At 41.2% G+C, this 17,170-nt stretch overlaps 1 protein-coding gene across 1 annotated transcript in view; it reads right to left on the minus strand.

The window, feature by feature from the left end:
- Positions 1–17,170, minus strand: part of SVEP1 (sushi, von Willebrand factor type A, EGF and pentraxin domain containing 1) — a 182,274-nt gene that overhangs the window by 48,922 nt on the left and 116,182 nt on the right. Inside the window, exons 25-36 of the mRNA XM_065878472.1 lie at positions 15,881–16,038; positions 14,422–14,623; positions 12,392–12,567; positions 9,249–9,373; positions 8,169–8,292; positions 7,222–7,392; positions 5,674–5,847; positions 5,107–5,226; positions 3,357–3,533; positions 3,048–3,132; positions 2,051–2,242; positions 230–397 (exon numbers count right to left, since the gene is read on the minus strand). Of these exons, the coding sequence (XP_065734544.1) occupies positions 230–397; positions 2,051–2,242; positions 3,048–3,132; positions 3,357–3,533; positions 5,107–5,226; positions 5,674–5,847; positions 7,222–7,392; positions 8,169–8,292; positions 9,249–9,373; positions 12,392–12,567; positions 14,422–14,623; positions 15,881–16,038 (1,872 nt within the window). The remainder of the gene's footprint in view (positions 1–229; positions 398–2,050; positions 2,243–3,047; positions 3,133–3,356; positions 3,534–5,106; positions 5,227–5,673; positions 5,848–7,221; positions 7,393–8,168; positions 8,293–9,248; positions 9,374–12,391; positions 12,568–14,421; positions 14,624–15,880; positions 16,039–17,170) is intronic.

Here is a 17,170-nt window from a genome sequence, read left to right on the forward strand (position 1 = left end):
CACTGCATTGCCCAATGTCCATTATTCAAGGCCTAATTTGATAAATTACTCTAATTCCAGGAAAACATTGTTCCCACAGGGGAATATGCTCCCTTTCTGTTGTAAGAAAAGAACATAAAGCTCTCTTTGGCTTTGGCCGCCAGGAAATTTAATTTAGTATTCAATGGAGCCCATCTGCGGTTGGGCCCATCCTCTCCCAAAATTCCTTTCCTTCATCGGGTTTACTCACCCTTCTTTGCAAGTGTAAGTGACAGTGTTCCCAAAAGTGAAGTTACTCCCGGTGGTGACAGCATCTTTGATGGCCGGTGGCTCTCCACAGAAGACGAGATGGCAGGTAGGTGGCGCTCTATCCCAGCTGCCTGAGGCCGAGCATTCGATGACCAAAGGGCCCTGCAAGCTACAGGAAAGAATGGTGCCACCTCTTTTGTTGGCTATTTACTTACTGCTCTGGAGGTGAACAAGGAAGGACTTAGGAGAGAATAGGGGACACTTGAGGAATTTTAATACATAAAAATAAAGTTTCTTCCCATTTTACTGCTTTATATAAAAACAAGGGAAATCTGGGACTTCCCTGGCGGTCCAGTGGTTAAGATCCTGTGCTTCCACTGCAGGGGGCACAGGTTCAATCCCTGGTTGGGGAACTAAGATCCCACATGGCGTGTGGCAATCAATGTCAATCACTTTTTTTTTTTTTTAATGGAAATCTCAGCTGGCTATAGATTCATTTAAAACTATGAGTAGGCTAAAACAACATAACTGGGGTGCAAAATAAAATGGTTCAGTGAGCTCGTTGGTGGTGCTGTGATTAGCAGATTACTTGGATGAGAAGGGGTAACGTGCTGGTTAGGATCCAATGATAAGGAAGACAGACACCCAGGAAGTCAGGGTAACTGAGGTCAGAGGGAACTGCCCTTGCCATTAGCCTGGGCATCTGAACAGTGTTGCTCATCACTCTGACCTCTGGTCTTCCTCTGAATTTAAAAACCTCGCAGGCCTACGGCATGGCTTATCCACCTTCACTTGCCAATCAGCTTTTGATTGTACAACTCACTCCATTTTCTGTTCATTTGATCTGTTTCATGTCAGATCCTGTTGGCCAAGTTTTTGATCACAGCCCGACTCTTTATTGTCCCTTCTTTTTGTTTTGATTTGTTTTGATTTATTTTATTTTTGGCTGTGTTGGGTCTTTGTTGCTGTGTGTGGGCTTTCTCTAGCTGTGGCGAGCGGGCGCTACTCTACGTTGCGGTGTGTGGGCTTCTCATTGTGGTGGCTTCTCTTGTTGCAGAGCACGGGCTCTAGGTGCGTGGGCTTCTGTAGTTGTGGCTCGCAGGCTCAGTAGTTGTGGCGCACAGGCTTAGTTGCCCTGTGCCATGTGGGATCTTCCCGGACTAGGGCTTGAACCTGTGTCCCCTGCATTGGTAGGTGGATTCTTCATCACTGTGCCACCAGGGAAGCCCCCCCCCCACTTTTTTTTTAAAGATTTTTTTGATATGGAGCATTTTTTAAATCCTTATTGAATTTGTTACAATATTAACAAATTCCTTAGTTCCTTGACCAGGGATTGAACCCGCACCCGCGGCATTGGAAGGTGAAGTCTTAACTACAGGACCACCAGAGATATTGTCCCTTCTTTTTGAACACACACACATACCCCATTAATCAAATTAACCTCTTAACAGTATTAAAGACCCTGGTCCTTATCTTGACATGATTTTTACGACATCCTATGCAATATTTCGTTTGCCAAAATATCCATCACTAAAGCATTTTATTAGGTGTTGTGTTACGCTTCATAAACATTTTTTGCTTTCCTGTTTAATGTCTGAAGGTTTATAACATTGAATTAGAGGTCCCAGAGACAAAATTAGATGGAATATTTCCCTGGGCATTTACTCTAGGCTGAGCCTCAAGAAGCACACACATTTGAGAATATCTTTTACATTTAAAAACTTGTATTTCAAGCTGGCCAGTCACATGCAGGTGAAACCCACTGAGTAAATAATGAGGAACAGGGTGTTGTAGGAAGCTTGGCTGGTGTCTAGGACTGTACCTGTATCCATTCTCACACGAATACGATGCAGTAGAAAGATAGGTAAGCCCACTCAAGATATATTTCCCATTATTTATGTCTTCGGGGCTGGAACACTTGACCAGTTCACACAAGGGAGGAGAATGACTCCAAGAACTGTTAGCAAGACAGGATGATTCTTTTTCACCCTCCAGAGTATATCCTTTATTACACCTGATGAAGATAAAAGAAAATGACAGAACAGAATGCCTTATTTTGCATAAGTTTATCTGTGCCAAAACTTCCAAAAAGATCAAGAATTTACACATATTGTTAGAGCACTTTTTTTTCCTACTGAAATAATGCTTTGAAAAAGTTTTTTCAAGGTTGAATACTATGCATCTTGCTCGCGGGGATCCTGCTGGGTGATAAATAGAAGGACGGATTTAGGATTTGGCTTGTCTCCAGTTTGTGTCATGGATTAGTAGCTGCAAACAGAAAATTCTTTTTTTAGAATTTATTTTATTGTAGTTGATTTACAATGTTGTGTCAATTTCTGCTGTACAGCACAGTGATTCAGTTATACATATGTATATACATACCCTTTTTCATATTCTTTTCCATCATGGTTTATCATAGGAGATTGAATATAGATCTCTGTGCTATACAGTAGGACCTTGTTGTTCATCCATTCTCTATGTAATAGTTTGCATCTACTATCCCGAACTCCCAATCCATCCCTCCCCCACCCGCCTTCCCCTTGGCAACCACAAGTCTGTTTTCTATGTCTGTGAGTCTGTTTCTGACAAACAGAAAATTCTTGGTTTGAGAGTGGTGCTGTCTAGACCCTGCAAGTTAATGAATATTTTTGGCTAGAAGCTGGAGCTCTGGATCCAAACCCAAACATGTAATTCAATTAATTCCATATTAATTTGAAAACATCCTCTGGGATTACTCTTTGTCTTTTCTTCCAGTATTCTATCACTACCAGCATGTCATCAACAAACTCTACAATGTAGTGTTAATCTTAGACACTCACCTGTATATTACTTTACTGCCATAGGTAAATGCTGATCCATCAATGCCACCATTTTCTGGGATAGCTGGTGCACCGCAGGAAACGGCTTAAGGGAGGAAAACCAAAAGGCATTGCTCTTCTTAGCCACTATGTGTAAAAATCTCTAAAAGCTCAAGGGCAGCTCTAGGTTTTTGCTTACGTTTAAATAAAAGCCCAATACTGGGCTTTAAATACAAAGAATACTGAGACAACATAACACTTGGCATTTCTCCACCTTGACTTTCTAGAATGGCCAAACACCATAAACATGGGGGAGTTTACTCAACATACGTTCACAATATGGTATTAGATGACTCCATTCTCCAGACTCCAAACATGTTATCTTGGCTACTCCCATCAGCTGGTGCCCTTCATCACACGAAAATGTAACTTCAGAACCCACAGTATAAATCTCCCCGAAAGAGTGGCCATTTTCTGGATTTCCTGGAGCCTTGCATTTTATAGGTTCTTGAAAGAGAGACACAGTTTTTGTGGGTCAATAGGTGGCATTCACACAACCATGCAAGGTCTCATAGCAAAAGAATTCCACTACAGTTAAGGTACCAGTTAAATCCTGAGGAGAAAAAAAAGCTTTTGAAGGGAAAGGCATGAAGTCCAGGGACACACTAGCTGATTAGACCAGAACATACATTTAATAGGCATTTTAAAAACAGTATTTTGAAACAGCAATGTATAAGAAAAAGAGACGAAATTTATCAGCCCCAAAAGGAAGCTGTTTATCGAGGAAGTAGTGGTGGTGCCTGGGCATGGCTCATAAGGGCTTCAGCTCTTCTTCCTTCTCCCAACGTCATACCCACTTTTTAAGAGCAATGGACCTTCTCTCAAGCTGATGTGAAGGCTGTCCCAAAGCACATTTAGGAGAAGTTCCCAGCCGCCCCTTCCAAAGAGCCTACAGATGCTAAGCCTCCTATGTGTAGCTCTGGGGTGAGTCACTACTTCTAGGAAAGGAAAAAAGTTACAGGGAGATTTAGGGCTGAACAATAGGAGTGAATAAATACTTAAATTCTCAAAAAGGGAAGATATACTGATTTAATCTTTCTGAAGATCCTTTTGGCTTATAAGCCAAGGACCTTAACTGAAACCCTTGCAAAAAGTAAAAGCAATTATAAGATGGATTTTGAGAATTCCTCTTTAATTTCTGTCTAATTGTTTTCTGGTAGTTGCTTTCTCATAACTCATGTAGAAAGATATATATGGGTTATCACAAAACATAGAGATGTGTAAGGCAGGATTGTCTGTGTTTTTTCAATGATATAATTCTGTGTGCCTGAGGCAGAGGAAAGATACTGAAGGTGAAGAGGTGATGAAGCATCCTATTTGCTCTGAGGCAGTAGAGGCCATTGCTTATATGTCTAAATCCACTCTATTATTCTTCTATTATGTAGGTATTTCTTCAACAGTCTGGTGATAAAGTTGGCTCTCAGTTTTGTTTTTCAGAAATTGGGAAGTTAGCAAAAGCACAATGCTAGTTTAAAGCACCTTTAACTGTTGCTTATGTATCATTAAAAAATTTTCTTTATTGAAGTACAGTTGATTTACAATGCTGTGTTAGTTTTAGACGTACAGCAAAGTGATTCACTTATACATATATATATATCCATTCTTTTTCAGATTTTCTTCCATTATAGGTTATTACAAGATATTGAATATAGTTCCCTGTGCTGTACAGTAGGTTCTTGTTACTTATCTATTTTATATACAGCAGTGTATATTTATCCCTCCCCCTGCTTTCCAATTTATCCCTCCCCCTGCTTTCCCCTTTGGTAACCATAAGTTTGCTTTCTATGTCTGTGAGTCTATTTCTGTTTTGTAAATAAGTTCATTTGTAACATTTTTTTAGATTCCACATATAAGTAATATCATATAATATTTGTCTTTCTCTGCTTCTGTATCCTTTTAAAGGTGGTTTTGCTTTTCCATCTCCCCTTTGAAGTTAAAAATTTGTCTTACTATACATTTACAATATATACTTGAATTAAAAAATTGAAATAGACTTCCCAATTACACATAGCCTAGTTACCTGCACAGTTTTTACCATCTCCTGTGTAGGGCGGGATACACGAGCAGAGGTAGGATCCATTTGTATTCAGGCAGGAGGCGTGCTCACTACAGTCCGACCCAACTGCACATTCATCAACATCTAAAATGACGACAGTTTACAGATAGTACAGCTGATGGATTTGCCTTATGTAGCAAACATGTGTTTTTACTTTTAAATAATTACATATCATTTAATGCATCACACTATATATTGATGTATATTGTTATGAAATTTAGAGATGATAGTCACAATCACACTGCAGATCTACAATAAAAGCTATTCTTTCCCCAGTTTATAGGTGAATAAGTAGAAGAACAGAAATAAATATTCTTAATATTGAGCCTGGTAAAAATTTAAAACATGTTTGGCATGTCTATGGGTAGCTGCTTTGTCACTACGGCTTGCCCAGAGCTCACTAGGATGAGATGAAATTAACAAAGGCCTGCCATAAAAGCCTCAGGAATTTGGGATAATTGTCTCCCACAGAGTTAGAGTAAATGCACGCAGTAATTAAATGCACGCAGTAATTGCCAAGATTCATCTCACCAAGACACGACGGTGAAATGCCATTCCAGCTCCCATTATCCGTACAGAACATCCTTGAATCACCCAACAGATAGTAGCCATTGTTACACTGGTAGGTCACTGTGCTGCCAGCATGGAAGTCCTCGGCTGAATAAAAGCCATTCTCCAAAGGGGGTGGCACCCCACAGCTAATGCCTGTAATGTGACAACTACATTAGGAGCAACATACTCAATGAACATTTTACTTATATTTATTTATTTATAAATTTATTTATTTATTTTTGGATGCACTGGGTCTTCGTTGCTGCGTGCGGGCTTTCTCTAGTTGAGGCGAGCGGGGGTTACTCTTCGTTGTGGTGCGCGGGCTTCTCGTTGAGGCGGCTTCTCTTGTTGCGGAGCACGGGCTCTGGGCACGCGGGCTCAGTAGTTGTGGCATGTGGCCTCAGTAGTTGTGGTTCGTGGGCTCTAGAGCGCAGGCTCAGTAGTTGTGGTGCAAGGGCTTAGTTGCTCTGCGGCATGTGGGATCTTCCCGGACCAGGGGTCAAGCCCGTGTCCCCTGCACTGGCAGGCGGATTCTCAACCACTGAGCCCCGAGGGAAGTCCCGTTTTACTTATATTAAACTTGTAGTTGAGTTAAGCATGCACTTTTCATTGCAAACAAACATTAGACTGAGAACGCTTAGGAGTGGTGACAGGCTACAGCCATACCTGTGCCCAGAGCGTCTGGCTCACAGTAGGCATGCAATTCATTCATTTAAAAAAATATTTATGGAGAGCCTGCTACCTGCTACACACTGTCCTGATGCCGAGGTTGCAGTAATGAACCAAACAGACAAAATCCCTGCCTTATAAAGTGTACTATCTAGTCAGAGAAGAGACACAAGAAACAGATAAATATATGATATACCAGGTGGAAAAAGATGCACCGGAGGAACTTCTCTGATCACCCTATCTACTACAGCAGTCCTGCTTCCACTCAACCCTCTCACTTTATATCTCCCTACCCTGCTTTAGTTTTCTTCAGAGCCTTTACTTTTGGCCCTTGCTGTTCTTATTTACTATAAATAAGTAATATTATATTTACTTGTTACTTTCTGTCTCTCCTACTACAATGTAAACTCCAAAAGAAGAGAGACTTTTTTCCCCAACTGCTGCATCTCCAGAACTTAGCTCAGTGTCTAGCACACACTCACACCAGGTACTTTCAAAATTGTTGAATAAATGAATAACTGGGTGTATCCAACTTAAGAGATCTATTCCTGTTTTCCCACCCAGCAGTGACCCATCTCCCTTTGGGCTCCAGCCCTCACACCTGTCTTTCCCTCCATCCAGTTCCTTGGGTCACCCGGGTGCCTTCACAGGTGGTGGGCTCTTTGGATCCTCATCTCCCACCTCCCTCATCGTGCCCAGCACACTTCATTATACAAGGGAACTATTCGAGGAGTATCTGCTATATTGGCTACTATGCATATGTAGTATTTCACTTTTATCTAGCGTTCCTGAAAAGTGTTCTTAGGGTTCCAGCATTTTTCAAGAGCTACTGAAACGCCTTCAACGAAGGCAGCTCACGTTCACAGAGAGGCAGTGGCTGTGTCCACTGTCCTTGATTCAGGCAATACTGCACGGGGTTCCCGACCATCTGGAAGCCCGGATCACAGAACAGACTGATTCTGGAGCCTGGCTTTACGTCTCCTGATGCAGTTCGCAGATGAGGCACTGATCCTTCTAAAGGTGGGCAATCTGAGGGCAGAGAATGCAGGTTCAGAGCTTGTCAGTAACACAGTGGCAGCATCACCAGGTTAAGGGGTTCAAATCATATGTTGTACCAGCGTTTGAGCGCCACTCTACTGACATTAAAACAAGATAACATGTAACCAGATCACTGGCAGGCAAAATTTCTGGAAAAAAAACTATTGGAGTCAACAAACAACTTTCCCTCTTCCAGCAGAAGTCTGCTGAATATTTTTTAAGGAAAAAATAGTATTTTAGAATGAATAAAATGTTCTTAGGAGTTATCCAAAAACATGAATTCTAGGATACCTTCAGAAACTTGTTTAAACACACGGAATTTTAGGAGGCATTTCTGATCATTCAGAGTTTGACTATTCCGTATGTGGATCCTAACACCCATTTCTTTTCTCTCTGTGCCACCTATCCCTAGATGACAGCTAGGAAGTACAGAGCCGAGAGAGTACCCCATCTCAAACAGGAGGATGGGACTTCGGGGGGCATTTAAAAAATTAACTATATCCCTCCTCTCATCCTATTTTCCTTATCTTATTTTACCTTTGTTTAAGTTTCCTGCACAATTATTTTGTACCCTGTTACTCAGAATGTATTTAACTATTAAAAAATAATAGATCCTTCGGATGAAGGTGGGGTAAAATGAATTTCTAGGTAAACAATAAACTGGCAGACATATACTACTTGACCAATAGAGAATCAAATGTCTTCTTTTGCCAGAAAATCCCAGAGTAGTCAAGAGACAGCAGAGGCTATGGAAGAAGGAAACTAACCAGAACAGAATAAGCTCTTGGAATCGATCTTCACTCTGCCCACAATTGCTGACAGGAAGTCAGGCCAGGCTAGCACATTTCCTTTCCTGAGTTCCTCTGGGCATGAGGAAGCCAGTGATTTCACCTGAAAGTTTAAAAACACATCTTTAGATAAACCTCACTTTTTTCCAGGAAGACAGAGTTATTATATCTCCTACTGAAAACCTTCACAGAAGTGTGGAGGGCAGTGGTGGGAAGCAGACGTTTGGATATAGAGTGTGATTTCAGGGGCAAAGGAAAATTCTCTTCCTTCCCTCTCTCTCCTCCACCCCCACCATTCCTTTTCCCAAATATTTCATTGTAACTGGAATTCTGAAATGCTACCTATAGAATTTCTTGTCTAAAACTTTGCAGTGTATTCAGGTTTTACAGGGGCTCTCCCTTTCCAGTCTCCTGCCTTCTCTCTCTCATCTGGAGTTGAGAAAGCTGAGGTTTAGGCAAGTTCTGCCACTATAATGATAAGAGCACACACGTGCCAAACAGTGTCTCAATCTTACATGCAGGATTTTGTTCCATCCTGCCAAAACTCCACTATGCAGTTCTATTTATCTTTCACAGATTAGAAAACTGAAGCTCACAGAGATGGGGTAACACGTTCAAAATCATCAGAGTGAGTTCGTGGTAAAACTCGGATTTGAACCCAGGCCACTGGACTGCAGACTGGCTTTAACCACTAGCCCAGCTGTTACTCTCTGTGTGTAATCTTGTGCCAGCCCTAAATTTCTGCTTCTTTAGTCAGAGGGATTGGAAGTAGTCTTCTCTACGATTCTTTCTAGCTCTGAAACCACAAGATTTTATGAAACAATCATGTCCAATAAAATTGTAAAACATCACCAAGAGATTGAAAAGGAGATTCACTGAAAGTTACTGTAGATAATCTGTGCCTGGCTTAGTCTACGACCATAACATCAAATGATATCGGTGGTAAGTTCCGGAAACTCAGAGGTGTCAATAAGATATGGCATCGTTAGGCTGTGCACATTTGTACTAGGTTTGTACCTTTGCATCTCATTACTGTCATACACTGAAAATGGAATTGACCTGCTGTGGAGACAGGACATAGTCCCAGAGGTTGAGCTGGCTTATGGAGCCCACAAAAGACTCAGCTGGGTTGAATCCCTCTCCTTTTTTGTCTTGTTCTTGCCCAAGAACTAATGCGCCACCACCTAAAGAGAAAGGAGAGAAAAAAGAAGGAAAACTGGCCTGATCGTTATTTCTAAAATGCTAACTTAATGAAGGCACAGCCTATATAAATGTATCAGGGAAAGTTACTGACAAGCTAAATTATCTACATTTGCTGCATGATTTATCAGTAAGATGGATTCAATATTTTATATACCAACTTAAGAAATGGTCAAAGAGGATTTCGAGTATTATATTGGATCTATATATATTTAACTATAAAACTAGATATATACATATATAAGCATATAATATTTTATGTCAACAAAATAGCTAAGTCCTATTTCGCCTCCTTTGTTCTAGGAAATCACCCTCCATGACAGATTACCAGGAGCTGCTCTTCATCTTTTTATTCTTCAGCTTACAATGATTAAATTCCTATCATCAATTCCAAGGAACATTCCAGTGGCCACCTAATTGCAAAATCCAATGGAAACTCTTCGATATTCACCTATTAACCATTTCATTCTATTAAACTGCCCTTCCTGGCATACATGATGGTCTGTGTTTGCCCCTCCAGAACTACCCTTCCCCCTTCTCCACTCTGCTTTGCGTCCCCAAGGTTGACACCTATGGACTACACCACCTGGTTTCCTCGGCCCTCTGGCTTCCGTTTGGCCAATGGAAAGACCAATTAGAGGTAAGAAAGTGGGATGAGAGAGAAGTTTAACTTCCTGATTACCTTTCTCCCAGGCAACAGATGGTAGGGGTTGCTTTCCTCTCTCTCACATCATCGCTCCCGCTGGGTGATTTCTCCCCATCACTGCAGGTTTGCCTGCTTTCTGGCAACAACTCCCCATACTTGTCAATTCATGTCCATCCCTTGTGATTTTCCATTGTTGCCAGTCATGGTGTGTTTTACTACCACATCTTGGTTCTCAAGCATGCCCACACCTTTGGAAACAATCTCTTCATGAAACTCTTCAGTTACCCTCCTTGTGTGTTTCCTGCCAGGAGCCCGACTGATTCTACTTGGTTTCCATGACAGCATCCTCTCCTGGTTCTCCTTGAACCTTTCTGCTCAATCTCAGTCTCCCTTCTCTGCCTGCCTCTTAGACTCTGATGCACCCAGGATTCCACCCTAGCCTCCTTCCTTCTTCCTTCAGCTATTCCCCCTATCTGGCCTCACTTCTGCCAATCTATGTCTATAGAGCCCTCATTCATGATTTCCCAACCTACGTCTCTTTCTTACAAAATTAATCATTAAAATTAATACATACACATAGAAGGAAATTTGAGAAAAAAAAGTACAAAGAATTCCTTCTACCCAGAAACAATCATTTAACAGTTTTGTGTATTTCTTTCTAGGTTCTATATTCTTTTAATTATTTTTTTTAGTATGTGTGTGAGAGAGAGATTTTGAAACACACAACACAGGAGTCTACTACGTATGACGTTGGAAGCTTGCTTTTCTTCTTGAACATGTTCTCATTTCATGAGTTTTAATAGCTATTTTATCATGTGAATGCACAACGATCCATAATTTTCTTCATTAACTAACTTAACAACCACTCCTTATTGGATATTGGGGTTGTCTCCAGGTTTGGTACTAAGATAACACTGAGATAAATATATTGATACGTAGATATTTGTTCAGATCATTGATCCTTTCTTTTCAATTGATTCCTGGTAGTGAATTGTTGGTTGCGTGCAAAGGGTTTCTCTAAGGCTGTTGATGAAAGTTTCTGAATTGTTTCCCAGAAAGTCTGGATCAGTTTTCACACCCTCCAGGGCCCTAGAAGGACATTCACCATGCTGAATCCTTGCCAAGCATATCTTACCACTAAAAAGCAACTCTCAATTTGATATAAAGTGGTATCAACCTATGTTTGTAGCTGCACATATTCCTGGGATTAAATTCAAACTCAATATGCCTAAAACCAAATACAGAATCTTCCCCCACCCCTGATTCCTGCTCCGATAATTGTCCTTTCCCGAGAGAATTCCTATCTCAGCTAACAGACCCTCCAATAAATCTGGTCACCCAAACTGCAGTCAGTCATTCACTAGGGTCTGTCAGTTGGAGCTCTGCAATATTTATGGACAGTAATTCATTCTTATTGCTATGGTCAGACAACCATCTCCTTGGGTGGCTACTATTATAGTTCCCTTGTTTTACTTTCCTATTCCTTTAACTTACTTTCACTCTTCTATTAGGATGTAATTTTTTTTTGAGATAGAAATATTCCTTTTTTTTGAGATAGAAATATTCTTTTTTACCATCAGTGAAATAAATGCTCATTATGAAAATATCAGAAAAGAATAAAGAAGAAAAATAAAAGCCACCTGCAATCCCACCACCCAGAGAAGGGAGAGTTAAAAACAAGAATACTCTAAATTAAACACAAAAAGGAGCCACCACCCCACTTCCCAGGATGATGCCACTTCCTGCAGAAACGCTTTTAATGTTTCCTTATTTACTACAGAGAACCTCCAGCCATTCCTCCTCATATGACATGTATCACAGAAGGACCTAGATAGTGCAGGCTTACTGCCAGGTACAATGCTGAGAACACTGGAACATTGAATACTTTTGCATTCCTTCAAACAAAACTCTCTAAATATTTGTTTTAAAGTATTTTTAGAAGAGAGTTTGAGTTCTATCAGAGAAAGGGCCTAACAGATGGATAGCTATTAGCAGTGCCCCAGCTTGTACTCTGGATCTACTTGTATACTGTGTATACTGATCACGAACCAAACCTAAAATAAAAACAACAAACAAAACCAACCAACAAAAAACACCAGCAATTAATCTCCTCCTTGGAAGACAGTTTAGTAACCACCCACTGTTACTTCAGCACGCATCTTGGTAGTCTTAATATACATCCCAAAGGCATTTCTTACAGAGTCACACAGCTCACCTAGGAAAAGCTTCTAATAATTCACAGTCAGGATAATCAGGGGGTGGTAAATGGGAGAGAGAACTTAGCAAACTTGATGTTCATCAAAGCCCCACCGCCTCTAGCATCAGATGGAATTATATTCCTTTTGCTAAGACATACCAGGGATGGGCGAACCAACAGAGAGGCCCACACCGCCGTCAGATAATTTCCCATCGATATAGACTTTCCAGGCTCCATCAGCACTCGTCCAAGTGATTGCAATATGATGCCAACTGCCGTCATTCACCGAGGGACAGTCTGTTATTTTTTCCTTGCCATTCACATAAAGAACCCAGCTGCAGAAAGATTCCAGGGGATACAGTCATCAGTCATATGTCGTAATCCCATCTGTGGGGCATGTTACTATCTTTCTTTTTTTCCTTCTTTTCCTTTTTTGTGGGTAAAGCACTTCGGGTAAAACCGCTACTTCTTTTTCGCCATTTCAGCCATGTTTCATAGAAGCAGATTTGATTACTAATTACTCTTTATTGTAGCTCACGGAAAACTGCTTTGTGTTTCTGAAACACTGAGGGGTAGGAAAAAGTCTCAGGATGAGCTGAAAGAAGTCAGTCCAACTTGAGATAATTCACCAACTGTCTATCCTGGAGAGACTGAGTCAAGAACGGAAGGAATGAGAGCTATGTAAATGTCAGTCTGGTTTCCTTCCTCTAGGATGTACGTTCCTACACCTCAGAACAGACTTCAGAGATCTCATAGGAAGTCAATCCTACCTCTCTGTTGCCAAAACAGTCACATGGCAGACGAAGTATATCGATCCAAATAAAAGAATAACTGGAACTAAACAGAGGTGACCAAACACAAGAGGGTTCCAACAACCATGTCACTTAGAGGAATGTCAAAGTTAACCAGCAGTTAAAAGTAAAATATTTTCAAAAGCACATGGAGAAAAAGAAGAGACTAGGGAAAACTGATAAAGAAGGTAAGAATTCATTGACTGACTCTCCCAGCATCTTCTGAGCCCCTATTCAAAGATGTTTATGAAAAAATATTTTTATTGATAAAACATGAATTGTCTCCCCTCTGTGTTTTCCCATTTTCCTCCCCCAATTCAAGCAGGCAACAGGTTTTCTCTTTCTATACATTCTGCCTCAGGGGAGGATTTTGCAAATTTCTTGGGATATTGTTTCTGAATGTTCAAGTCCATTAAGAAGAATGGGGTTTGAGGATGGGAAGATTCCCACCAGAATAGTGAGAATCTCATGGATTGATGAGAGGAAAGAGAGCTCAGTGGGTCCCTGAAGTCTGCAACCTGCACACTAGCAGAAGGCCACACATTTGGGAGGATCTGGGAGGAAAAGGCCATGTGGTGCATCACAGAATCTCTCTAGACCGAAGGCGTAAACTCTGAGCCATGACAAAGGACTCCACATGCGGCGAAGAGCAGTAGTTCTGAAAGGACCACAGAGGCTGAGGCAGTGGATAGCTCACTGATCAGCAGGGTAGACAGATGACCAATGACGGGAGTCCTGCCTGAGTCTGTGGCTCCTTAGCAAAACTCTGTGGGTTTTAGATGATCTGTGAGCATCTAAGACAGGAGAAGCAGTCAGTAGAAAGAAATCAGAGAAACAACCGGGGCTGACTTGCCCAGAGGGATGGGGTTCTGCATTTGGAATGAACTGATACAAAAAGACACAGAGGAACGTCATCCGTGCACACACGGATTCGTATTCAATACAAGTGTCTCCCAGGGGTCAACAGTGCCACTGAAATCTCTTGACTCTTGGCCGCTCTGATATGTAAATAAAGGAGCGCGTCTGAAAAGTCAGACTTTGACACTTAACTCTGCCACTCCCAGGGTGTGAGATTTGGGGGCAAAGCGTTTAGTTTCTCTTGAAACTTCATTTTACCTTTTAAGGGGCATCAGTTCCTCAAGTCATTGTGAAGCTCAAATGAAATAATACATACGAAAACACTCAGCAAATAGCAAAAGACAATACACGTATAAGGCGTTACCACTGAAACTCTGCCTCCTTCTAGGACTTGTCCAGATGCTCTGTTTGATTACTGTCACCCTGCTGTCCTGCCGGCACACCTGACCCCGCCCCCCCGCCATCACTCCAACCCCCTTGTCAGTTCTAACTTGGTGCCAGGATAAGTCCTAGCACAGCCCTCCTGACACCTCTGCTTACCCATTATAATCGGTTAGAAGGAAGGTATTGTCACTGCCATTCTCGAGTGCATAGGAGATTGGCGTCCCATAGTTGGTGGTGTCAGAGGATTTCATCCAGAACGTGCAGGTTACAGCACGGAGGGATGGAAGCACACCATCCAGCATGACGTAACCATAGATGCCAGAAACTTCAAAATCCAGGTTAAAACCTGCAGACTGTTCTGCAACAAATAAGAAAGTGTGAAGCACATACAGATGGTCAATAGACACGCAAAAGGAGACTCAACATCGCTGACTATTAGAGAAATGTAAATCAAAACTACCATGTGGTATCACCTCACACCAGTTAGAAGAGCCATCATTAAAAAGTCTACAAATAATAAACGTTGGAGAGGGTGTGGAGAAAAGGGAACCCTCCCGTACTGTTGGGAATATAAATTGGTGCAGCCACTATGGAAAACAGTACGGAGGTTCCTCAAAAAAGTAAAAATAGAGTTACCATATGATCCAGCAATCTCACTCCTGGGCATATATCTGGAGAAAACGCTAATTCTAAAAGATAGACGCACCCCGATGTTCACAGCAGCACTATTTACAATAGCCAAGACATGGAAGCAGCCTAAATATCCATCAACAGATGAATGGATGAAGAAGATGTGGCATGTATACATATATATGGACCATTTTAAAATGTGGACCATTTCTAAAGCCTTTATTGAATCTGTTACAATGTTGTTTCTGTTTTGTTTTGGCCACCAGGCATGTGGGATCTTAGCTCCCCAACCAGGGGTCGAACCCACACCCCCTGCATTGGAGGACGAAGTCTTAACCACTGGACAGCCAGTCCCTAACAAATTCTTTTAAATAAAATCATCCGTGAGTATCTAAGACAGGAAACGCACTCAGCAGTGAAAGGAAGCTGAGAAACAGGGAACGGTTGGAAGGACAGGTGGGGTTGGGGAGTCATTAAAGATGAGAGACTCTAAGCACATGTGTGGAGCGATTGATACTGCAGGAGAGAAGGAGCGGGTCGCTGCAAGGGAAACTCTCCAGCCCTGCTCAGGGCTCTGGCTCCTCTCCATTTTATGAGCCCCAATCCTGCATATCCCACTCAACAGAACAAAAGTCCTACAGCTAAAAGACTCCAGTTCTCTGAGAAAGCAGTTTAGCATTGACTCTCAAACATACCCATGGATTCTGACCTTCTAAATCAAGTGACCTTTCAAAGCATCCTTTCTAAACATGCAGAGTTCTGCTAAATTAGATGTCCTCCATTTCTCCCTTACATCTCTAAGCTTCAGCCTCCTGTGCTACTGGAGATAACATGAACCAGTCTAGTGGGTGGCTGTGAAGAATGGGTACAAAATGCTTCGCATAGTTTTTGGTATATAGGTGGTGCTCAGTGCAGGTAAAAATTGACACTGTTATTATATCATTATGGTTAGTATCGTTATTAATAACATTAAGTTCATATATACCTGTTTCACACCTGCTGCCTGAAAATCCTGGCTGACATTTACAACTGTATGAGTTTAATTCATCCACACAGGTGGCCTGATTTCTACAGGGGTTAGACTGACATTCGTTGATGTTCAAATCACAGTGTGGCCCTGTGAAGCCCACTGCACACTGGCACCTGAAAGAAAACAAACTATTGTAACAGAATAGCTGCAGAAAGGGCATTAGAAGCAGTCTCCAATGACAACACTGTCTCAAAAGACTCTGAAAAGCTGAAGTGCTATTATGATCTCTCTTATATGTGGAATCTAAATATATGTGTACACACACACACACACACACACACACACACACTCCAAACTTATAGAACATAAGCCAGAGACAGGGGGGTGGGAGGTGGGAAAAATCGGTGAATCCTTTTTTTTTTTCTTTTTTTTCAGTTTAACTAGATTGAATTTTTTAAAAAAACCCTGAAATGCTGAAACATATTTTCCCCACTAAAACAGTGCTTTAACTGTTACTTTTTTTATTTCATTCAAAGAAATCTATTTAAGACAACATATATTTGAGATATTGTAGTAGCAAAAATAGAGTATAAAGCAGTTCTGGTCAAGGTGAAGTATTATTCATACATTGGGAATTTCTCTCCCCACAGAAGTGCTAGAAAAAACAAAAATTCACATATGTTAATCCACTCTCTATAACAATGAGGTACTTTACAGATGAGTAAACCGTGGCTCAGAGAGGTTAATTTGCCTGAGTCCTCTTTTTACTAAGTGCTGGAGGAGGACTTTGATCTCAGTCTAGTGGCTTATTCTTAATCAATATGCCATAGAGTCTCTGTGGTATGCAACAAACGCTTTAAACCCCTCAGAACGGAGAACACATCTAATGATGTCAAATGTTGACAAAGGTGTCATGAAATGGGAAATCTCAGTGAGTACAACTACCACTTGGCAATGTCAAGGGAAGTGGAGAGTTTGCACTCCCAGAGCCCTGTATGTCCATTTCTAGTACGAACTCTAGGAGATTACTGCCCAGGTGCACAAGGACACATATAACAAATGTTCACAACAGCATCATGGAGAAGCGAATGGGAAAATAAACCATGGTAAATCGTTCAGTGGAATACTAGTCAGCAGTTGAAATGAGCAGACTAGAGCCAAATGTATCAGTCTTGAAAATACATAGTATTGAGTGAAAAAACAAAACCCAAAATACAAAGGGATATATATACATATAATATACCACTTAATGTAACATGTCAAACTACACTATATGCTGTTTATGAAGTCATATACATAGTAAAA

This window comes from Phocoena phocoena, chromosome 6 (assembly GCF_963924675.1).
Source record: "Phocoena phocoena chromosome 6, mPhoPho1.1, whole genome shotgun sequence".
NCBI lineage: Eukaryota > Metazoa > Chordata > Mammalia > Artiodactyla > Phocoenidae > Phocoena > Phocoena phocoena.